Raw genomic sequence first — 26598 nt, 5'->3', positions numbered from 1 at the left:
GGAACGCAAATAATTCATAGTTGTGTGGATTCCCGGGGGAAGCTCCAGCGGACTTTGTGTGCAGTGAAGTTTCTCCCTATCTTGAAAAATGAAAGCTGTGCGTGTTGATGGGCAGAATGGAGGGGTTTGCTGTACAAAATGGCTTTGCCAGGTTATACGTTTCCATGACTACTTTGACGCTCCTGTGATATTGCAGACCACCGGGCTGTATTTGTTCTTTGGTGGGTGTCCCAGCAGGTGCCTTTTCTGACTGTTTGCCCCATGCAGCACCCTGGGCCTTGGCTGGTGGTACCTCCCCGGGCACTTTGGTGTAAATGGCTGCGATTTCCTGTGCTCTGGCTCGGAGCAGCTTGAGTCCAAATTAGCTGTGGGACAGGTTTTTCCTGTGATCTGCACTGCAGAGTTGAGGTTGGTTTTTTCTGTGCTCCATCTGTGGAGTATCCATTCATAGCTGAGGAGAGCTGGAAATTACTGATTAATATTCATCTCTCTGGGGCTACTTGTTAATTACAGTTATTCATGGTTTGTATTACAGTACTGCCTGGCGTCCCGTGCTGCTGTGCCAGACTGAGCGGATCCTGGAAGTGTTATATCCGTTCCAGGGTTTGAGAGTGCTTGGTAAACATCAGTATTTTATTGCAGCCTTTCTGGGAAATGTTGTGGTTCTTTTCAAGGGTCTTCAGGGTGGAAGAGAATATAGATGGCAAAGCTGGGAGCTGAATGTCCTGACTCCCACTGCTCCCTTCAGCACTTCTTTACCCACAGCACAGTGAGGTTAATTGTGAATTGGAGACCTTGGTTTCGGCTTTTGCTGAACTGGACGGGGCAGCGCAGCACGTGCATGGCACGATAGTACAATGGTTCTGCTGTTCTGTTTAATGTGGGAGGGAGCAAAAGGTTGTTTAGAAGGAAGTTACCAGCTGGTGAATTAAATACCAGGCTCTGCCCATTTGCAAGGTGAGCCTTGCAAATGTGGGAACACTGCAAACCACAGCCCCCAGGAGAGAAAAAGGAGCAGCCTGGGTGGCCATGGAGTCTGCTCATCATGAAGAGCCCAAATCCAGGTATTGGCTTTTAAATACAAGAATAGCCTCGAGTTGATAGAGTGGTCAGGCACTTGTGACTCTACATAGTTATCTGTCTGTCAGGTTTTGAAGAGAGAGCAGCTAATTCAAAAAGGGAGAGAGGGACACAGAGCAAAATGGTTCCTGTCAGAAAATTGCCTGCAAGTTAAATCGCGTAAGAATTAACTGGAGTTCCTGGCTCCTCTGCCTTGAGGGGTGGTTGTCTTTGGACTATTGTGAAAGATGGAGAGAGAAAAATGCACATCTCAATTCCTATAGTCGGGTGGGAAGCTTTGGGGATGGGCAGTGGATGCCAGTGCTTTGAGGAGGGTCCTCTTGTTACTGTACTCCAGCTATGCTCTTGTAATCATAGCACAGCTGATACGGCGTCAGAAAACAGCCCCTCTTTTAGCAATTCGTATGGAGAAAATGGCACTGGGGATTGTACCTTGCTCCAAAACACAGAGGCCATCAGATCTGACTTGTTTACTGGCCAAGCTTTCTGCAGCATGAAGGCAGGAATATAAACCACCAGTCACTAAACAAATGGAAATATCTCACATCATAAGCAACATGCGTTTCTCTTTTCTTTCTGACAAATAAGGCTGCCTGATTTCAGCAAGGAGTAGCTTGCTTGGGCCAGCATCTTGTGGCAAGTGAACCGGGACTTTTATACATACATGCAGATGAATGTCTTGGAATTGTGAGACTCCACATGTGCCTCGAGGCATTTCCTGGCCTCCGAGTTCAGCCGAGTGTCTGGGCTCCTGCATTGGTCTAAATAATAAAACATACGAGTTCACTGCAACACACCCAGAATTTTAAGGCTGCAGCCCTTGGCCAGCTCTTGTATCAATTGCTTCCATCGGGGCTGTAATCCAGGAAACTGCAAGTATGAGCTCATTGGGTGATTGAAGTCTGTGGTCTGGTGCTTTCCTGTGTAAAGGCCCTGGAGAAAGGGAGGCTGTTGTGTTATCTGCATTCATCGCTTTCGCGTGCACCACTGGGAGTGCAAACAGCTGGAGTGTGCCAGCAAATACCGCAGGCTCTGCCAGGAGATCCTGTTCGACAGGGAGCTTTGACGTTGTGTTCAGGTGTCTACAGAGTTAACAACAAAATGGTTGGAAATACCCGCCTTCTCCTCTACTGTTCTGGAAGAAAATGAAAACTCGTTCTACAAAATGTACGTTTCCTTCAATAAAGCCATTCTTTGGCATTAGTATTTTTGGCAGAGTTGTCATCAGTCATGCCATTGACTGAGCATTTTGCAGAGCGCTCTATGAGAGATCAGCAGTGAAAAAAGAAAACCTGTGAAACCTGCATGGGTTCTGGAGACCCTAGATTCCCACAGAGGTGTCCTGCTGTGCCATATGTCCCCAGGAAGGAGCAGCGGGGCCGGGTGCTTGGCTCTCTCTTGCTATGTGGCTGACGAGCACGTTGGCAGGAGCAAGGGTCTCTGTTACGTGTCTGTGCTCACTGTGACCGGACTGGTCTCCGCCACAGCATCCACAACTCGCCCTGACCCTGATTTAAAGCCAAACGTGCAGTGACACAAGGATGAAGGGTAAACAGAGAAAGCCCTTGGCTCCCCACCACTGAACAGAATTACATTCTCCAGTGATGGAAACCTCTCTTTCTGAGAGACCTTAGATGAGGGTATGATCGGTGTGATTTCAAGGGGATGTTTGGGGTTTGCTGAAGCAGGGTCGGATTCCAGCTGTGCTCGGTGATGCTCTGAGCCCATGTGCAGAGGGCAGGGTGGCTGGGCTAGCAGCAGCCTTAGGAAGGGAAGGAAGGAGATGCTGCACAGACCTGGCTCCGAAGGAGAACTGAGTCATTTGCCAAGGCTGCACGGCTCCGGGAGCTGGTTGCCTGAGGCTAACACGGCACACAGACAGGAGACGTGAAAATATATCTATCTATATGCACACACAGAGGCGAGAAAAGTAACGGCTCAAAACATGTGACTGGAATTAAAATTAAAATAAATTTTCCCAATTAAAGTTGTGTGTTGGAGGATGTAACTGCTCCTGAAAGGCTTAGAGAGGCTGCTTGTGCAGCACAAATGCAGCCACTCCATGATGCCCTGGATTAAAACAGGCAGGCTTCTCCAGCACGCAAGATCCGTGTGGGAAGTGGTGTTGTTCCTGCATGTCGGCAGCTCCCACCACCCTTACGGGTGAAGGTAAGGAGCTGCTTTCACCTGTCTCGTCCTCCCTGTCGCTGCTGCCTGTGCTCCTGAAGTGTGTTTCTCCGTGCAGCCTGCTGTTGTGTCTCTCACTGCTGGATGAGGATGTCTCTATGCAGGAACAGAGATTTTTTTTTTTTTTTTTTTTTTTCCTGCAGACATGCATTATGCAGTAGTCTGGATAAATGAACTCCCTTGATTTGAGTATGTGTTTAACCCTGATGCTGTATCCTCCCTCCTTCCACCAGTGTGAGGAGGGGAGCAGTGAATGAGTCTGGGATATTCTGCTGGAGTTGGATGTGCTGCGGACCTTTACCCTGCTTTGTGAGGAAAAGAGGAGGCTTTTGGGTATGGAAAAGCCTAAAAATCTGATGCTTCATCCATTTATTCCCCTTACCAAAGGCTCAATTCCAAAAAAACATGTCGAAGACCATAATTTTGTTAATTTTTTTGTAATAAGTTTTGCAATTCACTTAAAGGCAAATCGTTTTATGGACTAACTCAAGATTTTGTGATAGCAAAAAAAAAATATTAGGGAGAGCATTAGCGTTCTTGCTGTATCCAGGGAGACTTTCCAGGAAACGAAATGTTTCTACCAGTTCCTCCTATGGAAGAACAGGACCGGAGTCCGTATCACAGATGCAAAGATGTACCATGCTTTGATCTATGCGACAAACTCCTATAGCGAAATAAGCTTGCCTGCTATTGACACACGTGATTGAATTACACTAATATCGCAGTGTTGGAGCAGAACCTGGTGTGTGATGCTGTGTCGGGGAGGAGCAGGGACTTGCCTCCATGCACTTAATTCGTACAGATGTTCGGTGCAGCGGTGCCGAGCGTTTCCAGGGTAGGTGTCATCTGTGGAGCTGTGCTAGGACAGAAGCGCTAAAAATTTGGCAAAATGTGGTGGAGGACTAAGCCACACGATCCTCTGGAAGAAGTGAAACCAGCTTGCGAGATGCTGGAGCGGAGGGCTCCCTGCAGAGGCAGCAGACACCCAGGCTGCGCTGCACAGTGCGAGACGGCGGGGCTGTTCTTGGATGAGCAGAGCGCAGTTCTCACCTTGCATGGGAGCTGTGTTGCTGTGAGGCAATGGCCTGGCCTTCTGGGAATCCTGCCACACTCTGATTTATAGGCTTGCAGATTAATCTGATGGCACGCATAGATTTTCCACTCCCCACCTCCCCCCCCCACCATAATCTCATGAAGATCCCAAATGCACTCTTGCTGCTGTTGTGCTGAGTCTGGGTTTTCACGGAGGAGCTGCAGAAACTGTGTCTAGAGATGCAGAGGACCCCTGGCTGATATCGGAGCTCTTGGGGAGCCTCTGTTCCATGTTTATTTCAGACAGCTGTGGAATATTACCTTTACAAAATCCAGAGGGGTGCCCCATGGCTGTGCAACCGCCAGGGAGAGCAGCAGCCTCCTGTGCTTGAGCTCTCGTGCTGTTTGCCAAGGCAGCCTTTGAAACGTGTGCATGTGTCTGGGCTGATTTCTGATTTTTAGAACCACTTAAATTTTCGGGGAGAGCACGACAATGGTTTTAACAACCCTCAGAGCATGAGACAGCTGCAGAAAAACAATGAAGAACTGGTGCAATCTGCTCTGCTACGGTTTTGCCAACCAAAATCTGTTCCAGTGTCTGGTGTTGCTTCCAGCCCGGACGCGAGCTCTGCCCACCTGCTCTTGGCCACCTCGGAGAACCACCGTGGCTGTTTTCCTTTGCAATTTTTCTCTGGTTTGGGCACACAGTCACCCAGGCAGGAACTATCGTGGGCTCTCGCTGGTGTGCTCTGACTCCATGTCGCTGTCTTCACTGGCTTTACCAAGTGGAAGTTTAAAAAAGGAATTGTTGCTTGTTTGGGTTTGCTGGACTTGATTGCATTGTTCCTGCTAATTGCTTTTCAATGAGTTCTGCAGAAAGTAAAAGAAGGCCAGGTTCATGCTGATTCTGTTGCTAAGATCAGATCCAAACCCCTTTCCCGTGCGAGTGTTGGTGCTGCGGAGGGCTGCAGCGCATCCCGAGCCATCTCCTGGTGAGCTGCAATCGCTCAGCATCTCCCTGGCTCAAAGCCTGGATGGCCCAGGAGCAGATCTGGGGTGTTTGTTTTCAGCCAGATCCCAAAGGGCTCTCGGTCTTGGACTGAAATCCTTGGCTCGGGGCCGAAGGGAAGCAGATGAGACAGGAAGGGAACGGAACCAAATTGGCTGAAGGTTGCCGGGGAGTCAGTAGAAAAACTATGGTGTGAACTTTGTCACCATTTTCTTTTGCCCCTCATCGCGATGATGGTCTGTTTGCCATGCCGTGAGTGCGGATCCGTGGTTTGCATGGGTAGGACAGAGGAGTGGGTGCAGTGTCTGACTGCTGGCGCTGGGCAAATGCAGGGGGGCTTGGGATGTGCATGTGGAGGGGGCAAGGGGCTGGGTGATGGGACAGGCAGAGGTGTTTTCCTCTGTCCGGCTGGGCTTAAATGTAATACAGTCCCTAGTGTTGCTGGGACTTGGCAGCATCTTTTCACTCTGCAGTTGTTTTCCTGCTCCAAGGCAGGAGCAATTGGCAGGTCGAGAGAGGAAGGAGAAGGGGGTGCTGCAGTTGAAGAGGTTTCCAGGCAGCTTGAATTGGGGGAAAAAACTTGAGCCTGTGGCCTCTGCATTTCTGGGAAAACAAGGTTTGCTTTCACTTGGCTTCAGAAAAGTACTCTGGGTATGCAGGAAAGGAAATCTCATGAGGCCCCTCAGCCTGTGCAGTTGCACAGCAGAACAATTGTGCTGGGAGGCATTTGTGGAGCTGAGCGTGACCCTTCCAGCAGCTGGGGGTGGCAGGACCCCGGGACAGGAATTATGCTGTGATGCCTTGGAGTCAAAGCTGTCTCATAGCTCAGGTCCTGGGCTGCACCCTTGTTTTGTCTCACCGGAGCTGGCACCGCTGTGTTGTAGCTCCGCGATGGTCCATGAGGACTTGTCCCCAGCTGTGATGGAGGTGACAGGGGCCAGGCTGTCCCCACTCACCCGGGTGCTGGCTGGTCCCATGAGAGCTGCCTGCGGGGACGGCTGTGGGGCAGGCGGAGAGAGGAGGGGTCTGAGTCTGGACGTCTCCCGTCTCATTTACAGTGCTTCTGAATTTGGAAAGATCCCCCAAACCAGACTCCAGCCATTTTCAGTAACAAGTTTGACATCAGTGAACCCCTGTATTTGTTGAAAGCAATAGAAGCTAAATAATGTAAGTAAAATGGGTGATAAATAAATTGCCTGTTTTCATTGTATACCTGCTGATAAGCTGACTATTTATTACTCTGCTGTATACTGTAATTGTAACCCAGTGTGTTTTCTAGACGGAGCAGTATGCTGATTTAAATCGCAGCATATGTTTTAGTGAGAGGATATGTTGACCTAATTGCCAAAGCAATGTTATAATGAAAAGCCATTCAAACTGCATGTCCTCTCTTGCCCTCTGGTTTCTGGAAGTGACTGAAGGAAATAACACTTCACTTCTGGTGAAATCATCCCAGGAGTGTTGTTTCATTGCAGCTTGATGGATTTTTTTTTTTCACCAAAGGCACTAGTATTGTACATGGAAGCAAAATTCTCTTGGAAAACTCAGGAAGTTTCCCTCATTGTGCTGAAATCACTGAGTTCATGTCAGGTATCCCCAGTAACCTCAGTGCCTCTCCACTTATTTTCCTTTAGCTCAATGGCAGGTGGTGGTGGTTGGGTTTATATCCTGCTGCTGAGCCATGCAAAGAGATTTTGATCCAGGCTCTTCAGCAGGTTTTGTTCTCACTCTTCTTGAAACTGAATTTTCCTGTACAGTTCCTCTTTTGAGGCATCTTGTTCAATTCATCTGTTTGGATTTTTTTTTTTAAATTTGGGAATCAGAACACGTTTTTATGAATTAATTTTCAAATTGGTATCTCCTTAATTTCCTTAGACCCTGGAAAGTATTTGCCTCTTATAAATTAAGTGCCTTGAAACTGAGCATCAAGTGAAACTGTTAACCAGGATAAAATGAAATTCACATTTGCACCTTAATCCCATCTGAGCTTTCTCAAAACCTGCAAGTTAATTACATCGCATCATGATCCTTTGATACTTGAATAATTTCAGAGCACAAAGTCTTGCATTTGTGCTCATTGCCTTTTAGAGGTTTCACTCCTCAAATGACACAGAAAAATTTTCATTGTGTTCTCTGCTCTTCCTATGGATTAAGCTATATTTGTGGGAAAGATTTGGGATATGGATTCAAGATAATTATTAATGCCCCTGGTTCGCACCATCCCCGCGGATCGAAGCCACAGTGGTCGCTGTTCTTTGGGCCCCGGTCGGATGCAGTTGTGTGGGGACACAGGGGAGCACTGAATGACTTTTGCTTTCAAGCAGGCAATGGGGAGTTTGAATCCAAATTTCTGACAATGACACAGCTTGTTGGAGCCATTATGAATGGAAATAGGGTCTTATTCAGCTCTGCTAATAAGAGGGTAAATGCAACTAAATACAGCTGTCTTCCTTGCTGTCATTTGGTATTTATTAGCAAATATGCAGTGGAATTGAATCCCTTGTAAGTACTCTGCAGCTAATGGTAGATAGCAATTAACTGAAATGACTACTGTTGAGCACTGATGCTGCCATCAGCGGGTGGAAGAGGAAATCTGGAGCCAGCGCACAGACCCGGCAGCTTCCAGACCTCCCTGCAGTTTTCCCCTCTGGATTCTGTTTCATGCCCTTATCAAAAGACTACAGTGAAAATCGCTTCATCTTGGTACTCCCTGGAGCTCTGGCTTGAACAAACATTTCTCAGGCAGTGGTGTGTGTATGTGTATATATATATGGTTTTATTATTTGCAGCTTGGGGTAACGGAAAGCACTGACAGCAGTATGACCAGTGAAGGCGTGTGCAGTGGAAACCGTGTCCCCTCCAGATGTGCTGGTGGCACAAAGCTGCCTCTGCAGCACCTCGTGTGCCTCGGGAGATGGGAAGGAAACTGGCCTGGAACTAATTCAGGAACTGGGAACGACGGTGCAGCATTCATTGCTTCATCTTTGGCCTTTCCAAACAAAACAGGAGGGAAATTTTATACTAAGGGAGGTTTTTACTACTGTTGTTGTTTTTGATTTTCCACCTTATCTCCTGTCTATGAGCTTGGTTTTTATTCCCCATTTTAAAACTACAGCAGCTCTGATTGGGAATGCATTTTGCAATCGCCCCCACTCTTATGAATCAAATACCTATAAATATCTTTATCTTTTTTTTTTTTTTAAAAGGCGATTTCACCTTGCAGGCAGAAAAAGGGTCTCTTGCCCTGTGAGCTTTACCATGTTTAAGGCAGCAGACGCTCTAGCCTCCTAGCTCTAGCCTCCTAGCTCTAGCCTCCTAGCTCTAGCCTCCTAGCTCTAGCCTCCTAGCTCTAGCCTCCTAGCTCTAGTCTTGTGACATGATTATTTTCTGATGGATTAGTTGTCAGTGGGGTAAGTGCTGGGACCAAGACAGTCCAGGCAGGGCAGCCCTGCATGTGTGGAAGGGAGGGCTGGAGTAAGACAAGCGTAATTGCTGGACACCGTCTATCTGCTCTTTTCCTGCCCGAGCGGACGCGGGGCTGCGCTGCAGACGTGAGAGGTGGGATGTCACTGTGTCCTACTCCGGCTTCTGTGGCCGCATCTCCTGGGTGGCAGGAGCTGTGGCAGCCTTGAGCTTCGGGTCAGTGCACAGCCCGTGGTCCTGCAGAGCAGCTCTTGGCTAAAGGCAGGCTGTACCGTTGTTTTCCAGCCTAGCAGGGGGAGGACTAGCGCGATGTTATCCATACACCGTTATGTTCTTGGAGTGTTTAGCAAGGGAGGCACAAAGATTAGGGAGAGAGCAAGGTGTTGGGAGGGCTGACTGCAGCTCCACGCTTCTGAACACACGTTGTGAGAAGTGTTCCCCCTCTGGGGACCTGTATCATCACCCAAGTCCTAATTATAGTGCTGTTTTGACAGCAATCATGGTGATTGTTAATGGCACTGATAACACCTAGTGCTGTTTGTTTCATTTCCTACTTGGCAGTGTTCTCAGCATCCCTGGTGCTCCTGGGACCCTCGCTGCCTTCTCTGTATTGCTATGTGGCTTGAAAATATTTGATGCGTAATAGTCCTTGCATTTTGCCTGTGTGCCTTTTGTAAAGGAAAATTTTTGCTCTTTAATTCTTTCGGCTAGCTGGCAAGGCAGCCAAAAGGCAATCTGTGATACAGACCATCATTAGCTGCTATCTGACAGTGATGAATGACCCTGGGAAATCTTGTTGTTAAAGGCAATACCTGTTCTTCCTGTTCTTCTCGGTTCTTTCTGCCTTCAGATCAGTTATCCTTTAAAGAAGAAGTTGATGAGGAGGGAAGGTGGCCCTGCCCTGTGTTGTATTGGAAAGAGATGTTCTCATCCCTGTCACCACATGGTGGAAGGTCGCCCTTTTCTGCCTCACGCGAGTGTCAGAAGCAACAACAACAACTACTCCCGGGTTTGAAATCTGCAGCTGACGCGTTGTTGGGGGCCGAGTGATCTGCCAGCGTTACGCCACCCGCTCGCTCCTCTGGCAGAACGCTGTGCAGATTGCCAAACTCACTTGCGGCCAAACATTGCGTTTATATTTGGCCTCTCAATGCTTTTAAAGGATTTGTTCTTTTTTGTTGTTGTTTCTTAAACACGTATATTGCCCTTTTTAAAAACACCTTTTGCAGAAGGATCTGGAAGCCCCCTTTATTGCTGTTTTACAGATTATGTATGTAACCCAAGGTGCAGAGGAGCTGTGGGACTTGCTTAGCCCTCAGCTGGGAGCCAGTGCTGGGACTCTTTGCTGTGTACACCAGCACTGTTTTCATTGCTAGATTACAACTGGTGTATTCAAAGCTGTATTATTGCTTGGCCGGACTTGACACAGTCTGTCATCTCCACACATTTACAAGAAAACACTTCACTATACGTGTTGTAGTCTTGTTTTGGTCCGGGACCTGATCATCTGGGAAGGTCAGACCCTCCCCGCTGCTTTTGGTGAACCTGCAGCCTGGGATGTGACTTCTGCCAATATTTGGAAATTTTTGCCGATTTTTGCCAGAGCCTGCTGCTGCCGGGGGAGGGAGATGAGCATTCAGCCTGTGTGAGGTGCGAGCAGGTGCAAGATCTGCTCGTCATGGTTGCAAAGCTTAAGGAGGAGATTGAGACGCTGAGGTCCATCAGGGAGTGTGAAAGGGAGATTGACTGGTGGAGTAACTCCCTGGCGTGCCAGGCAGGAAGGCCCCAAGGGGGAACCCCCCAAAAGGTGATGGACCCCCTGCCCTGTCGGGCAGAGAGGGAGGATTTGAGAGAGCCCCTGCCCTGTCGCTGTCGGGCAGAAGTAGGGGGCCAAACAGCTGAGGAGGGTTGGAAGCGAGTTCCAGTTAGGCGTCGCGGGCAACCCCCCTCCCTACCTGCTTTGCTTCCCCAGGTGCCCCTCCGTAATAGGTTTGAGGCCCTGGATATTGAAGAAGATGTAGGTGGGGATGTGGTGCAAGGGCCGCCTACGAAGTCACATAGGAAGAGGCGATCGACTCCACGCCTCAAGACTGCTTCCGATAAAAAAGAAAGAAGGGTAATTGTGGTAGGCAATTCCCTTCTGAGAGGGACAGAAGGCCCGATATGCAGAGCTGACCCTCAGCATCGGGAAGTTTGTAGCCTACCTGGAGCTCGGATCAGGGACATCGCCAGGGCCCTCCCCAAATTGGTGCGCCCAACGGACTATTATCCCCTACTGATCTTCCAGACAGATGGGGAGGAAGCGGCATCCCGTAGTCTGAGGGGAATGAAGAGAGACTTCAAGGCCTTGGGACAAATGGTGAAAGAGTCTGGGGCTCAAGTTATCTTCTCTTCCCTCCTTCCATTTTCGGATGATGATGTGGGACGGAATAGAAAAATTGAGTCCGTAAATGATTGGCTTCGGGACTGGTGCTACAGGCAGGGCTTTGGGTTCTTTGATAACGGCTGGTTTTATAAGACACCAGTCCGGTCAGTGATATGTGGGAAAGGTTTATCCCACAGGAGTAAAAAGATGCTGGGACAGGAATTAGCAGGGCTCATTTGGAGGGCTTTAAACTAGATTTGAAGGGGGATGGGGTTGTTGCTGGGCTTGCATCAGTGGGGCAGCACACTGGAATCAATAAAGACCGGGAGGCCCCCCAGGCCCCTAGGGTGAAATCGGTGTACTCGGCTCGCTCCCTGAAATGCCTGTACACCAATGCGCGCAGCATGGGGAATAAGCAGGAGGAGTTAGAAACCTGCGTTCGGTCAGGAGATTATGATCTGGTGGCAATTACAGAGACATGGTGGGACAGCTCACATGACTGGAATGTGGTCATGGATGGCTATGCCCTTTTCAGGAAAGACAGGCCAGCCAGGCGAGGTGGTGGAGTTGCTCTTTATGTGAGAGAGCAACTACAATGTATAGAGTACTGTCCAGGTGCGGTTGAGGAGCAAGTTGAGAGTCTGTGGGTGAGAATTAAGGGGCAGGCTGGCAGGGCTGATACTGTTGTGGGTGTCTATTACAGGCCACCAGATCAGGGTGAGGAAGTTGATGAGGCCTTCTATGGGCAGCTGAGCGTGGCCTCACAGTCACAGGCTCTGGTTGTTATGGGGGATTTTAACTACCCTGATGTTTGCTGGAAGGACTACTCAGCCAGCCAGCCTCAGTCTAGGAGGTTCCTCCAGTGCATTGACGATAACTTTCTGATGCAAATGGTGGAGGAGCCGACTAGGAGAGGTGCGCTGCTGGATCTTGTCCTCGCTAACAAGGAGGGTCTGGTCGAAGCAGTAAAGGTGGGGGGCTGCCTTGGTTGCAGTGACCATGAGATGGTGGAGTTCAGAATCTCCTGTGGTGGGAGCAGAATACCGAGCAGAATTTCAACCCTGGACTTCAGCAGGGCCGACTTTGGCCTTTTCAAACAGTTGCTGGAGGAAATCCCGTGGGCAAGGCTGCTTGAAGGTAAAGGCGCCCAAGATAGCTGGTTAACATTCAGGGACTGCTTCTACCAAGCTCAAGATCAGTGCATCCCGACGCGCAGGAAGTCAAGGAAGGGAGCCAGGAGACCTGCGTGGTTAAACAGGGAACTGCTGGGCAAACTCAAGTGGAAGAGGAGGGTTTACAAATCATGGAAGGAGGGGCTGGCCACTTGGGAAGAATATAAGGCTGTTGTCAGAGGATGTAGGGAGGCAACTAGGAAAGCTAAGGCCTCCTTAGAGTTAAACCTGGCAAGAGGGGTCAAGGACAACAGGAAGAGGTTCTTCAAATACATGGCAGATAAAACTAACACCAGAGGCAATGTAGGCCCACTGATGAACGGGGTGGGTGCCCTGGTGACAGAAGATACAGAGAAGGCAGAATTACTGAATGCCTTCTTTGTCTCTGTCTACTCTGCCGGAGGCTGTCCTGAGGAGCCCCGTACCCCTGAGGCCCCAGAGGAAGGCAGGACAATGGAGGAGTCTGCCTCAGTTGATGAGGACTGGGTTAGGGAGCAATTAAGCAATCTGGACATCCATAAATCCATGGGTCCAGATGGGATGCACCCGCGGGTGCTGAGGGAGCTGGCTGAAGTCATTGCTGGACCGCTCTCCATCATCTTTGCCAAGTCTTGGGAAACGGGAGAGGTGCCTGAGGACTGGAGGAAAGCAAATGTCACTCCGGTCTTCAAAAAGGGCAAGAAGGAGGACCCGGGCAACTATAGACCGGTCAGCCTCACCTCCATCCCTGGGAAAGTGATGGAACACCTTATCCTTGGTGCCATCTTAAGACATATCAAGGATAAGAGGGTCATCAGGGACAGTCAACATGGCTTCACCAAGGGGAAGTCGTGTTTGACCAACCTCATAGCCTTTTATGAAGACGTAACAAGGTGGATTGACGATGGCAGAGCAGTGGATGTGGTCTACCTTGACTTCAGCAAAGCATTTGACACCGTCTCCCACAGCATCCTCACGGCAAAACTGAGGAAGTGTGGACTGGATGATCGGGTAGTGAGGTGGACTGCAAACTGGCTGAAGGAGAGAAGCCAGAGAGTTGTGATCAATGGGGCGGAGTCTGGTTGGAGGCCTGTATCTAGTGGAGTGCCTCAAGGGTCAGTTCTGGGACCAATACTGTTCAATATATTCATCAATGACTTGGATGAGGGAATTGAGTGTACTATCAGCAAGTTTGCTGATGACACCAAGCTGGGAGGAGTGGCTGACACGCCAGAGGGCTGTGCTGCCATCCAGCGAGATCTGGACAGGCTGGAGAGTTGGGCGGGGAAAAATTTAATGAAATATAACAAGGGGAAATGTAGAGTCTTGCATCTGGGCAGGAACAACCCCAGGTTCCAGTACAGGTTGGGGAATGACCTATTAGAGAGCAGTGTAGGGGAAAGGGACCTGGGGGTCCTGGTGGACAGCAGGATGACCATGAGCCAGCACTGTGCCCTTGTGGCCAAGAAGGCCAATGGCATCCTGGGGTGTATTAGAAGGGGGGTGGTTAGTAGGTCCAGAGAGGTTCTCCTTCCCCTCTACTCTGCCCTGGTGAGACCTCATCTGGAATATTGTGTCCAGTTCTGGGCCCCTCAGTTCAAGAAGGACAGGGAACTGCTGGAGAGAGTCCAGCGCAGGGCCACGAAGATGATTAAGGGAGTGGAGCATCTCCCTTATGAGGAAAGGCTGAGGGAGCTGGGTCTCTTTAGCTTGGAGAAGAGGAGACTGAGGGGTGACCTCATTAATGTTTATAAATATATAAAGGGTGGGTGTCACGAGGATGGAGCCAGGCTCTTCTCGGTGACAACCAACAGTAAGACAAGGGGTAATGGGTTCAAGCTGGAACACAAGAGGTTCCACTTAAATGTGAGAAGAAACTTCTTCTCAGTGAGGGTGACAGAGCACTGGAACGGGCTGCCCAGGGGGGTTGTGGATTCTCCTTCTCTGGAGACATTCAAAACCCGCCTGGACGCCTTCCTGTGTAACCTCACCTAAGTTTTCCTGCTCTGGCAGGGGGATTGGACTAGATGATCTTTTGAGGTCCCTTCCAATCCCTAACATTCTGTGATTCTGTGTGATTCTGTATATGCAAATCTGTGTGAGTGGTTTGCTCTGATTTAGAGCAAGGCTTATGAACAGAGGCTGCTCCAAGTGAGCTCCCCGCCACGTCTTTGTTCCCACTCCTGGGCAGAGATGTACTGTGCTGTTAGCTGAAAGGTGAGCAGTGGGGGAATGGCATTAACCAGCTGCAGCATCTTAGCTCTGGAAGTAAGAAAAGCTGTGGGCAGCTCGTGTTCTGCAGTGTCTCTTCTGAACCACACCATATGGCCAAGCCCAGCACCTTCAGCTTGTCAGCAGTGGTGTGCTGGCTCAGGAGGGACTCGGTCTGCTTTCGTGGTGTTAAGACATGAATAGCAGGTTCTTGCTGAGGCAGTACAGGCACAGGAATGTTGCCTGTGTGTCAGCAGGGGAGAAATTTAATACCTGGGGGGTGGAAGGCTGTGCCCTCTCAGACAGGGGTGGTTTGGAGCCCATTTAAACGGGCAGAGATGTGTTCTGTGGGATCCACCTTCTGCTTTTCCCAAGTCTGAGAACTGCTGAGATTATTTCTGCGACTTGTGGAGCTCCCTGGGTGGCAGATGGATGAGGCCTTCTTGGGGCCTGTCAAACTGATGTGTGCTTCTGCCCAAAGATGACCCTCTTTTGGAGCAACCCTGAGCTCCTCAGCTGACAAGGAGAAGTTCATTGCAGCAGTAGTTCTTCAGCTTTTGGAGGAAAGAAGCATCAACAGGAATACCTGACGTGACCAGAGGCAAAGAGCTTTGAGAAGAGACCAATTCAGAAAGCTGCTTGCATTTGACCATCTCATGGACTCTTCTAAGGCCTTTTTTGTTTGTGCAGTGCTGAAAATATGGGAGTGAACTGAGATGCTCTCTTGTTCTGCGATTTCAGCTGTGAACTCAACTATCCTGCTTCCTGAAACCAACAGCAGACAAAGAATATTGTATTTCTTAGAGGCTGTTATTTTCTCTAGGTCTCTGGAAACAAAAGCAATGCTGCTTTTCCCTTCCCTTTCAAGGGCAGCATATGGAGAGAAAAAGAAGTGTCCCAGATGAACACAATTCAGGACTTCAGCAACTTCATGGCATCGCTGCCCAAGCAGATGGAGTGAAAACTGGAGAGCAGTGCACGTTGTACAGACATGAAGATGCCAGCATCGTCTTCAAAACCCTGGGTCCTGCCTGCGAACTTAACAGAGAGACCTGTCTGCAAAATTGTCCCAAGCAGACCTCAGCCCCGCTGCTTCCTTCTGCCAGTGGGCTTGGAGCTCTGGGTTTGTGTTCAGAAAATGCGTAACCTGCCGAAGAAGAAGTAGGGGAGGGCTCGGGCAGGTCCTGTGGGAGGAGCTGGGGCTGTAACTTGAGTCTGTCTTGATTCACTGTTTTCCCTCTGCCAGAGTCTGTCAAGGTGGTTCAGGCTGGCTCGCTTGAACAGCAGATTCCTGTATTCTGCCTAAATTTCCCTTCTTTTTTACTTATGGCCAGTTGAGCTGTGGCCTTTGCAAGCTGTTGTAGTGTTTTAGTGTGCTTGTTTATTGACCTTTAGTTGGTTCCTCTGCCCTTGGCATTGTGTTTCTGAGCGCTTTTAAGCCTGCGGTGACTGCACGCAAAGTTCCTTCCCAAAACTGGCTCTGGCTGCGGGCAGGGCAGGTGGGTTTTAGAAGTGGGTTGTGTTTCTATTAATCATGACCATCCTTGACTCTTGTCCCTTCACATGGCAGTAAAGGCTTGGCAGAGTGCGATGCAGAGAAAAAGCCTTCTCTCCCTCACGCTTGTTTGCTTTGGTCCCAAACTGAGCAGTGATGTTAATTAGATAAGTCAGCTGCTCTGCAAAGCAGCCTGTTCAAGGACAAACAGATTTTAATTAAAGGCTCTGTGCATTGGAGGGTCATGTCACTGCCTTGTGCCTGAACAGTTACTATGGGAACACCAGGAAAGCACAGGAGAGTGAGAGTGTGTGCAAGGGGGTGTGTGAGCGTGTCGGAATGTGGGTTCCAGGGCACAAATTTCACTTCTGGTTATGTTTCCACTGGCAAGTATAGAAACCACCTTTGGACATTTATTACCTTTTTTTCTGACCCTTCCTTTTCTGACTCTGAACAAATGGACTGTGTTTTTCCTGAGCAGATGCCCACCTTTGACCTAGATAGTTTTGACTTTTAAAAATACACTGAGCAGAAATGAAAAAGCCAAAAAGAGCGAAGAGAAGCCTCTGAATAGAGGAGCAGGAACAGCGCATCCATCTGCCTCGTGAAGGGGCTGGATTTGCAGCAGGCGAGAGGTTCCAGATGTGAACTTTCAGACACACGAGAACTGGAGGATGCACATGGTCTAACAGGGACAGCTGTGGCTTAGAGAGGACTCAGTGGAGCCCTCAAAGGAGCATGTTTCCTTTCTCCTGAAGCAATCACTGGTCTCGCTCCTCTCTGCTGGGTTGCAGAGCGCTTGCTGACAGCACGGCGTGCACCGTTGCCAAAGGTGTCGAGAAATGCAAGGGAGGAGAGCGAGCCCGGGGGCTGATGTGCAGAGTGCCTGTGGAAAAAGTGACAGCAGGAGAGTTAATGAAAAGCAGACACTGAGCACTGGAAGCTGCTCAGCCAAGAAATTCTGTGCGGTCCGGGGTTTTCTCTGGTGTCCAATAAAAATGTTACAATTTGGCTACCCTTTCTGCTACCCTGGGGAAAGGATATGTGGCTGCTGCACTGAGCACCCCCTGGAAGAAAAACAGATGCTGTGTTACTCTTGTGATGCGAACGTGTATCCCGAGAGCCGGGAGCCCAGAGCTGCTTGTCTGGATCTTACTGGCAACCCAGGGGCTGCCTTTGGCCACTTGCAGCCTGTAAATCTGGATGCTGCTGTGGCTCACGCCCGGGAGGCTGGTTTCTCCGAGGGGCTCAGTGCCCACCGTGTCCACACTGCTGAGCTGTGCCGGCTGCGTGTCCCTGAGTTGTTATCACCCAGTGTTTGCTGTGTGGCTGGTGCCTTGGGGCCGAATGCAGACACAGCTGCTGCCTGGAGGGTAGCTCTTTGCAGGCTCTTTTTTTTTTTTTTTTTATAGTTGTTTTTTTTTTCCTTGTGCAGTGAATAATTAAAGATGTACAATGAATTAAACCTTTTAACTGTTGCATAGCGGCGTGGGTGCGCTGCAGTCTTAACTCCTCTAGAAATTCTGCTCTTGCTTTCGGCAGGATGGAGGCGTCCTGCCTGGAACTGGCCCTGGAAGGAGAGCGCTTGTGCAAGGCTGGGGACTTCAAAGCCGGGGCAGCCTTCTTCGAAGCAGCGGTGCAGGTGGGGACAGAGGACCTGAAGACTCTCAGTGCCATCTACAGTCAGCTGGGCAATGCCTATTTCTACCTAAAGGAATATTCCAAGGCCCTGGAGTACCATAAACATGACCTTACCCTGGCCAGGTATGCATGTCAGCAGTGCTTCATCCTAATCGGGCACAACCTGTCAGTGAAGGCAGGTTCTGTGGGGTCTGAACCCCCAAGAATCTCTCTTCAAAATGGAGAGAGCTTCTATGAAGCACTCCAGCCAGGCGCGTGTGCTGGGAAGGGCTGGGTGCGGTGTACGTACCGTGCAGTGCTTGGCTCACTGCAGCTTGAATTCTGCCTCCAACACCTGGGGAATAAAAGTCTGTGAGCTCTTCAACACCTCTCTTCATTCCTCTGGTCATATTGTAGAACCATTGGGGACCGCATTGGAGAAGCCAAGGCAAGCGGCAACCTCGGGAACACATTGAAAATACTTGGGCAGTTTGATGAAGCTGTTGTTTGTTGCCAGAGACACTTGGACATTTCTCAGGAGCAGGGAGACAAGGTAATTGGTTCGTGGCATCCAAGAGGAAATATTTCCTAGCTTTAAAAATACTCTGTCTGCAAGTCAGTAATTGTGCTGTGGTGAAGGTGGGCTTTGGAAGGAGATGGAACCATCACGGTTCTCCTGCTGCTGACAGCAAGAGCTGCCATGACAGTGAAGATGGGAAAGGAAGATGTGGGCCTCCTGGCTTTGACCATCTCTGTCCAGCAATGGAAAGGTTCATACTGGAATGTGAAGTGTAGTATCTCTCTGCTCAATGTTCTTCTTCCCTTTAGGTAGGTGAAGCCAGAGCACTCTATAATATAGGAAATGTTTACCATGCAAAGGGAAAGCACTTATCTTGGAACATGGCCCAAGACCCAGGCTACCTGCCTCAAGAAGTCAAGGAGACGCTACAGAAAGCTTCAGAATATTATGAGTAAGTATTAAAGGTTGGGCAGTGCTTTCTCCTGCAGGGAACAGGGCTGGTCAGGCATCAGTGCTTGCTAAAAGGCACACAGGGAAACCTTTGAGCTTATCCTGCTCAGATCATAATCTGTATTTGTGGTGTTCCTGTTCTGCTGACAGCTTGCAGGGTCTGCAGGGTGGCTGAGCTCTGATGACCATTAGGTTAACGATACCTGCATGGGGTGCAAGACAACAGGTTTTACTGAGTCCTGTTGGAAGCCTTCCTCACGGGGGGATTTGTTTCTTATTGCAAAGAATGAGAGTGTGGGCTCAGCATTGTTGAAAACTGGGCCACTGAATGAGATTTTTGCATGTTGTAATGAATTAGGAATATTCCCCTGAAATGCTGAGTTATGATGGCAAATTAATCTCGAGGAAGGTGAGAGAGAGACTGCAAGCTAAAATTCGTCCTGGCATTGCCTTGGTAAAACTCAGTGTGCTTTGAAGTATGATCATGCAATTAAGTTCAATAGTCTGCTCTTCTCCGAGCTGTGTTTGGAAGCTCCCGTAGCCCCTGCTGCTCTCTGCTGGCCTTGGCGAGAACGGAGCCCTACGTGTCTCCATCGCTGGGGCCATGCACAGAGTCCCTCACCCGAGGGAAGAGGCTTTCACCTGAAGTCCTGGTTGTCCTTCTCGTGGATCTGTATTTTATCTTGCTTGTAACATCCTTTCCTAAATAGTTGCAGAGGTCACCCTGTCCCACATGCCATGGGATGCACAGGATGGGTGGCTGGGGAGGGGACATGCTTTCTGCAGGGTTTGCTCTCCTCTCTTCACGGCACAAGTTCTTCCACGGTGTCTCACCAGACGCACTGCTCTGACTCCTTTCAGGAGGAACCTGTCCCTGGTGAAGGAGCTGGGGGACAGAGCTGCGCAGGGCCGTGCTTATGGCAACCTCGGCAACACCCAGTACTTGCTCGGCAACTTCAGTGAAGCCATAGCCTTCCACAAGGAGGTAGGAAACTGCTGTACTGCCTTCCAGGGGTCAGGGGTTGTGCCTGGCAGCTGGGGACCAGCCTTTCTCCTCACCACAGCTTAGGAAGCAAAGGGACACATTTGCCCTCAGCTGTTTTTCTCCCTCCTGCTTTACCTGGGGGTCTGGCCCTGCTGTATTTGCTCATGCTGTGCACCGTCTTACTCCAATCCCTGTCAGCACCTAATGAGCAGCATGAGGGAAGGGTGCTGTTGGCTTGGAAACCAAAGGAAGTATCAAAGGGCACATTGCAGCTGGGCCTAGCAAGGCTTTTCTGCTCTTAATTTGTGTTGGTCTAGATTTTAATGAATTCAAGCTATGAATTTAATTAAGCTGCTGAAAGAGCTGTTGATCAGGAATAAATGTTGCTTGTAGAACATAATAACTCTCTGTAAAGCTTTACAGACGGGTGAGGTGACACAGTCCCTGCCCCAATTCAAATGCAATTTAGCTTGTAGTTCAGAGTATATATCTGTTTCCTTGCAGTGGAAGGTGCTCAGCACCTTGGAAAGTCAGCCCTGTCACAGCTCTTCTGATTTTTAAATGCTGGAGGACAGCAGCCAGCAGTGCTTTGGGAGAACAGTACTGGGGGTGCTGCAAAGTGGAGGGTGAGAGGTGGGGAAGCCCGGGGAGCAGGGGATGCGAGAGGCAGGACCGAGGTGCGGGCAGGGGCAGAGCTCTGGGGAGCAGCTGCAGCGCAGCGAGTGAGATGGAACATGCACACGTGCATGTGCCTTCTGTGGTGCAGCACCATGCAGAGTGACAGCCTCGTTCCTGCTCTCGTCTGCTGATCAACCACATCCCTTCACAGCCTGACCTACAGCTCTCCATTTGCCTCTTGGTTCAGCTGCTGAGGTATGTGCATAACCCCTTTTGCACTTTAGCTGGAGAGATGTGTGCTGACCAGGCTGGAGTAGGAGCTAGAGGAGGCTGTGATATTACTCCCGCTTTTCCAAAGGCCCTTCCTGATCCTAAATTGCAAAAAGAGGGAGAGATTTCCTGCTGCCTCCAGCCCTGGTAGGCATGTGCACCATTACCTTGCTGGGCAGGGAGCTTTGCAAAACCAGAAGTTAATCTCCCAGAAGCATTGCCGTGTAACCGAAACCTGGTGATGGCCAGCCTGTACTCACTAATCTCTGTCTGCTGCAGCGCCTTGCTATTGCTAAGGAGTTTGGGGACAAGGCAGCTGAGCGGAGAGCGTACAGCAACCTGGGCAATGCGCACATCTTCCTTGAGAGGTTCGACATCTCTGCCGAGTACTACAAGTAAGTGCCCGGGGCTAAGGCAGACTCAGGGCAGATGTTCCCTGGAAACCCTGACCTATTGCAGTGAGTTCAGAGGCTCAGGGGGATGTGACCTGGGACCTGGAGACCAACTGTGTGTGCGGTGCTCAGCAGTGGCAAGTGAACAGCCACCTGCCAGCCTGCGGTGTGCTACAGGCATCCACGTCACCACAGCACACGCCAAAGCGGTGGCTCTCCTGTCGCAGAGGTGCCCCACAGTGACCAGATCTCTTCATTTCTACCCATTCCATGCAGGAAAACGCTCCAGCTCTCCAGACAACTCAAAGACCAAGCAGTAGAAGCCCAGGCTTGCTACAGTCTTGGAAACACATACACGCTGCTTCAAGACTATGAAAGAGCAATTGAGTACCACCTAAAACACCTGGTGATAGCACAAGAGCTGGGAGACAGGTAAGGGGCTGCCTCAGGAGAAGGTGTTTCTGCTCTGGTGGGTTCAGAGAACTGACCCTTCCCTGTTGATTTATTCTCTACTGCTGGGGCTGAACAGCAGTGACATGTAGTCTTGAAAGTCTTTAGAAATATCTCAAAAACCAGGCCTTAGTTCAGTCATCTGTCAAAAAGGTAATGTGATTGGCACCTTTATGGTGTCATTGAAACCTGGAGGTTGTGCCCTTAAAGCTATGCCTGTGTGGGCTGAGTGAGTGTTCTGACAAGAGGTACTTCAAGAAAACACATTGTATTCGGCACTTTGCAACGTGGCTACTGCTGTTTTATCCCAGAAGGGCCCCTCTAAAGCTTCCTCGGGTTCACAAGGATTGCATCTTCCTTGGAAACTCTGTGGGTAAGACATACATACATATATATGTACGTGCCACTTTGTCCTGTTGCTCCAAGATGATGCTGGAAACTTCCATGTAGAAGCAAACGAAGCTACACAGAGAACGTGGTGATGATAAATTTTGCTTCTTGGTTTCATTCCTTATTCTTTAGGAGGCTTGGCCTCTTTTAAGAGAGGTTGGTTCCTTTCTCCTGGATACATATACTCTGTGATCGTGGAGCCTTCTTGCAGCTGAAGTGACTTTGCAGCCACCTCGTTCCATGTTGCCGCTGCTGGCTCTTGGGAAGCTGGGTGTCTTCCACTAGATGGAGCAGAGACATTAAAATGGGAGCTCTGTGGCACTCTCCGGGCAGTATCTGCTCAGGGAAGGTGTGATCCCACCCAAGGGTGAATCATGCTGTGGGGGTGCAGGCCTGTGGGCTCCCGCATTTCTGGGAACACACCCCATGAGCAGAAGGTATTGAATAGGGTGACAAGAAAAACGTTTAAATGCTGATCAACCCGCCCAAACCTCTGAAAAGGGAGTTGCAGTCACGCTGAACCTCCCCCTGCGCCCCCATGTGCTTTTTTTATCCCGTCACCCCCCACATCTGCTCGTTGCAGAGCTGAGCAGGCTCTGATGAGCTGTAGGTCTCTGCCTGCTTGTGCAAGCAGGTGCTGAAACCTGCTCCAGAGATACTTGGGTGTCTGCTGGGGGCTGCCCCAGGGCAGGTTTTTCGTTCACCTGCTTTCTCTGGCTTCTGAAAACAAGAAGCGGTGCCCTGGAGGCCTTGTGAAAATAGGTTGCTATTTGCTTGGCTGTTGCATGCAGCTTTAGTTTGTGTGTGGATCCTGGGCGATGCGGTGCTGGTGTTTAACAGGGGAACGTTGCATTCCTGCATTATTTCCTCCTTGCCACGTTCTTGCTAATTTAGCTCTGGGCAGTTGTTGAACTAAAGGGCTGGATGGTACATGTCCTCTTGCTGTATTGTGCATCTCTGGAGAGGAAGCCTTGCTGTGCAAGGTGGAAGCTGGACAGGAGCTCTGGCTTCTGGTCTCAGGCTGAAGCTCACGGAGGAAGACAAACCATTCTGTGCCCTTCCTAATGGAACAAACCATTCCTAAGCCCCCTACACTGCTTTGCTTTTTGCCACTGTGGGTGCAAATCTGCTGCTGAGGCTATTGCTCATTCCCTGATCTTACTGACCTCAGCATACGAAGAGTTTAAGATGTACAGTGCATTTGATTTTCCTTTTCAGAACACTTCTGTAGCTGAAAACATAGCTAGGAGGCCTGGCTGTCGGCGCTCTAGAGAAGGAGGCCCTGAAAGGGCTGCTGTGCTGCTGGGTTCTGCCCAGCATTTCTGCGGTTGACGGTTTCCTGTTTTGCAGGGTGGGAGAAGGAAGAGCCTGCTGGAGCCTTGGAAATGCCTATGTCTCTCTGGGGAGCCATGAACAAGCTTTGCACTTTGCAAGGAAGCATCTTGAAATCTCCCAAGAGGTAAGAGAAGCTGGTTCAGATCATAGAGGATCAGTCCTCCCTGTTGAGAGACTTTATTTTATGCCAATAAGTTGTATTAATGTAGTTCTTCTCTTGCCGTGACTGCTCTGGAAAGCCCTTGTCTATGTGGTGTTTCAACAGTGTCTTTAGGAACTGCAGAGCTTGGCTGGAAAATATTATTTTTATGGGAGGCTCCCAGCCTTCCCTTTAATTACAGCTAGTCTGTTTGCTGTATGTTCCTCTTAACCAATATTACTGGGTGAGAAAGGACCGGGGGACTGGTGGTCCAGTCTGCTGGCCAAGGTGTTTTGCACCCAGCTGGAGGGAAGGAACTCAGATACCTCTTGGTGTCCGGCTGGGTAGTGAGACTCTCCTTTCCAGAGCACAAGGCTGTGAGATTCTGACTGATATGGACCTTGTGATTCCAGCAGTGGTCTGACCCAGTTTGCCGGTGAGTTAAGTACCTGGAGGAAAAAAAGGGGTTTTGTGTGTGCAGCCACTCTGGTTTTCACAGATGTTCTTGTCCAGCTCGTCACGGCTTCCCTGGTGCAAAAACGTGGCATTTCTAGGTGGCTCAAAAGCACGAAAAGCAAGATTGCCATTGTTTGCTCTTTCCAGTGTGTTATGAGGAAATCAGCCATGGCCTCTTTAGTCTTAACCCAGATGAAGAAATTGCCCTAGTGAAGCACTAATTGAAATCGCCACATGTAAGTGCTTTGTGTATTCTCCTGCCTGTCTATTAGGTTGGCTAAATCTTGGGATAGGGCTGACATAACCAGCCTAATTATGTATTTAATTATACTTATCAGACATGCAGAAGAAATACTGTTCTTCGGCCCCGTACATTTTAGGACAAATTAACTTTTCCAGCATTAGTCTGCTCGCAGTGTCGCAGCACCGGCTGATTACTCAGAAGCAGATGGCAGCTGGGTGATGTGCAGTGCAGATGAGAGGGGACAGGGACAGGAGCAGGAGTGGTCCTGGTGACTTTTGGGGGCGGAGGGGACACCCGACAGGGTGGGGGTTCACAGCGGCCTCATTCTGGGGTGACGCTGTGATTACAGGGCATGTCAGGAGCAGGTTACTCATGGCAGGAGGCTAATAGACTCGCCCACATCATTAATTATGGAGCAGAGCAGAGACTGTCCGTTTGTGAGGAGAGCCTGCATTAGCTTCTAGCAGCTAGTGGTTCTATTCTAAACCTAATGTTTTATTTTAGCCTAGGGAACCAAGCGAGCTGCTTGCGTTGTTGTGGCAAGTGCCAGCGCTTTGCCCAGGAAAAACCTGGTGAAGTTAAACCTTTGCACACTGTGGTGAGCTCACCTCCCATCGCTCTCTCCTCCTTCTACCTCCATGTAAATCTGACAGTGACATTTGAATCCAAATGAAATCTGCTCAGGGTAAGCACATTGGAAGCTGCTGCAGGGTGATCAGAGGTTACTGAAAAATTTCTTCTGAAGCAGCTGGAGTGAAGGATGTGTATCTAAAAACCCTGGGAGCTGCCCCAGCTCTCAGACAGGCTCTGCAGTACCTTTGCTATCTCTGTGTGTGATGGGGGCTCCTGGGGAGCTGGGACATCCCAGCCGAGGGCAGAAAATGGGGCTCTGCTGTGGTGAGTGTGGTAGGTCCTGCCTAGGATTGTTGTCCTGCCAGTGTGTTCCTCTGATGTTATGGAGATGATCTGGAGTGAGTGGAAGCCAGGGAAGCATTTAACAGGGCATCAAGGACTGTGAGACCTAAGCAGGGCATAGTAATTTCTCTGGAGATGGTGTCAACAGCAAATCTCTTGTAATTGGCAGGGGATTTATGCCTTGTGTTAAGCTGTTTGATATGCCTTCCTTTACTAGTGCTTGAGACTTTGTCATAAATAATGTAGAGATTTATGATTTTGTTCTAGGATGGCTCACGCTGCAGTCTATCTCCAAGGACCACAAAAGAGCTGTTTGCAAGGCATTTAATAGGGAGTCAGACCTCTCCGAGGGAACGACCAAGGTCTCTCTCTGTAACAGAGGCTGCTGTTCCTCTGGAGATTAGAGGCTGTTTCTGAGTGACCTCGCTGTGCTCTCTGGTGATGTGCAGCACAGTTGTTTTCTTGTTTGGTTAAACTTTGAGGAGAGCCCAGCAGCATGTCCTTTGATTCCCAATTTTAAATAGCAGGAGCCATTGGACAGATCTCTTCTTGAGAATGTAACATCGGCTTCCTTGGCCGCGGGCCAGTGAGAGATGGGAATCTGGAAAAAGTTGGACTCCAAAACATTTTGGAGTCTTGCGTGGGTAGATCACTAGGAACAACTCGAAGCTGCATGGATCTGAGCCAGGACAGAAGGGCTTTCGGAGCATCTGTGCCCTGAGTGTGCCCGTGCCCACGTGGCTGGTAGTAGCGTGGCTGGCTGGTGCCCAGTAACTATGGAAATGCTTGAGGAAAGGGGCTGAGAGTTTTGGGGCTCTCTGCCAAGCCATATGTGGCTATGGGATGGACCAGCTGCGCACGTTTACCTCTATTCCAGTTCTGTAGCAGTGGGCGAGCTGTGCCCCCTCAGTTCATTGACTCTGCAGAAATTCCAGAAATGCATCTTGAGGTGTAGCCAGTGCACAGCACACCATGAATGGACCCTCTTCCAAATTACTACTGAGGAGCAGTTTTGAAGAGTTGCTTTGGTGTTGAAAGCGAGACTCTATGGTCTCTCCGGAGTGTCTCCAAACTTTCTTCTGTGTGTTTGCTTTGATGTGGGACTGGCAGACCCTTTCCTAGGGGCTGTTTGCTTAGAGCATGTTGCCTTTTAACCAGCTGCCCTGTTGGTTTGCACCTTGCAGATCGGGGACCGGACCGGGGAGCTGACAGCGCAGGTGAACATGGCCCAGCTCAGGTCAGTGCTCGGCTTGGGCCCCGGGGACGAGGACGTGGGCACAGCTCAGCGCTACTCTGGCTACGAGGCACAAGGTGAGTTTCTGGGCTTTTGCTGGCACTGAAGGGCCTCACCAAAGATGCCGTATGGTGCATGGGGAGGTGTTTGCAAGTGGGCAAAATGGGAGGAAATGTGAATGCCAGAGCCAGGTGAGGCTATGAGTACCTTTACCAGAAAGGAAACTGCCGTGTGTTTGCTCTGTGCTTTCCATAAGCTGCGAGGATAGGGAAGGATCTGTCCCAAAAAGTGTGCAGAATGAGTTAATAGAATTAATCTGCGTTGGGAATGAAATTCCTTGTACCAAGCAGAAAATCAGCTTTTGTTCTTTTAAAGCTCTGCAGGGCCCTTTTAAGTGATTTGACTGATAAAGCAAGCTTTCAAAAGGTGACTGGCAGGGATTTTTGTCTGCTCGCACTCTGATTAGCATCCAAGGAACAACCCTACAGCATGGGCTGAAGGCAGGTTGTGAGCATCAGCATGCTGGGTTCTGCCTCACCCCTGGAGCACCTGCAGTGATGCCCAGCTTGGAAACAGATGTGGCAAGGCTTGGTCTCAGCAGACAAAATGGCTTTATTCTCTGCACTG

At 49.8% G+C, this 26598-nt stretch overlaps 1 protein-coding gene across 2 annotated transcripts in view; it reads left to right on the top strand.

Annotated features, from left to right (window-relative positions):
• Positions 1-26598, top strand: part of GPSM1 (G protein signaling modulator 1) — a 64414-nt gene that overhangs the window by 6453 nt on the left and 31363 nt on the right. For both annotated transcript variants that reach the window (XM_065648531.1, XM_065648532.1), the window contains exons 2-9: positions 17496-17717; positions 17991-18126; positions 18402-18544; positions 19405-19528; positions 20696-20811; positions 21085-21240; positions 22999-23107; positions 25922-26048. In XM_065648531.1, coding sequence (XP_065504603.1) covers positions 17496-17717; positions 17991-18126; positions 18402-18544; positions 19405-19528; positions 20696-20811; positions 21085-21240; positions 22999-23107; positions 25922-26048 — 1133 coding nt within the window. The remainder of the gene's footprint in view (positions 1-17495; positions 17718-17990; positions 18127-18401; positions 18545-19404; positions 19529-20695; positions 20812-21084; positions 21241-22998; positions 23108-25921; positions 26049-26598) is intronic.

Source organism: Caloenas nicobarica, chromosome 19 (genome assembly GCF_036013445.1).
Source record: "Caloenas nicobarica isolate bCalNic1 chromosome 19, bCalNic1.hap1, whole genome shotgun sequence".
NCBI classification, from domain to species: Eukaryota; Metazoa; Chordata; class Aves; order Columbiformes; family Columbidae; genus Caloenas; species Caloenas nicobarica.
The sequence above is the reverse complement of the archived record's forward strand: the minus strand, read 5'-3'. Positions and strand labels throughout refer to the sequence as shown.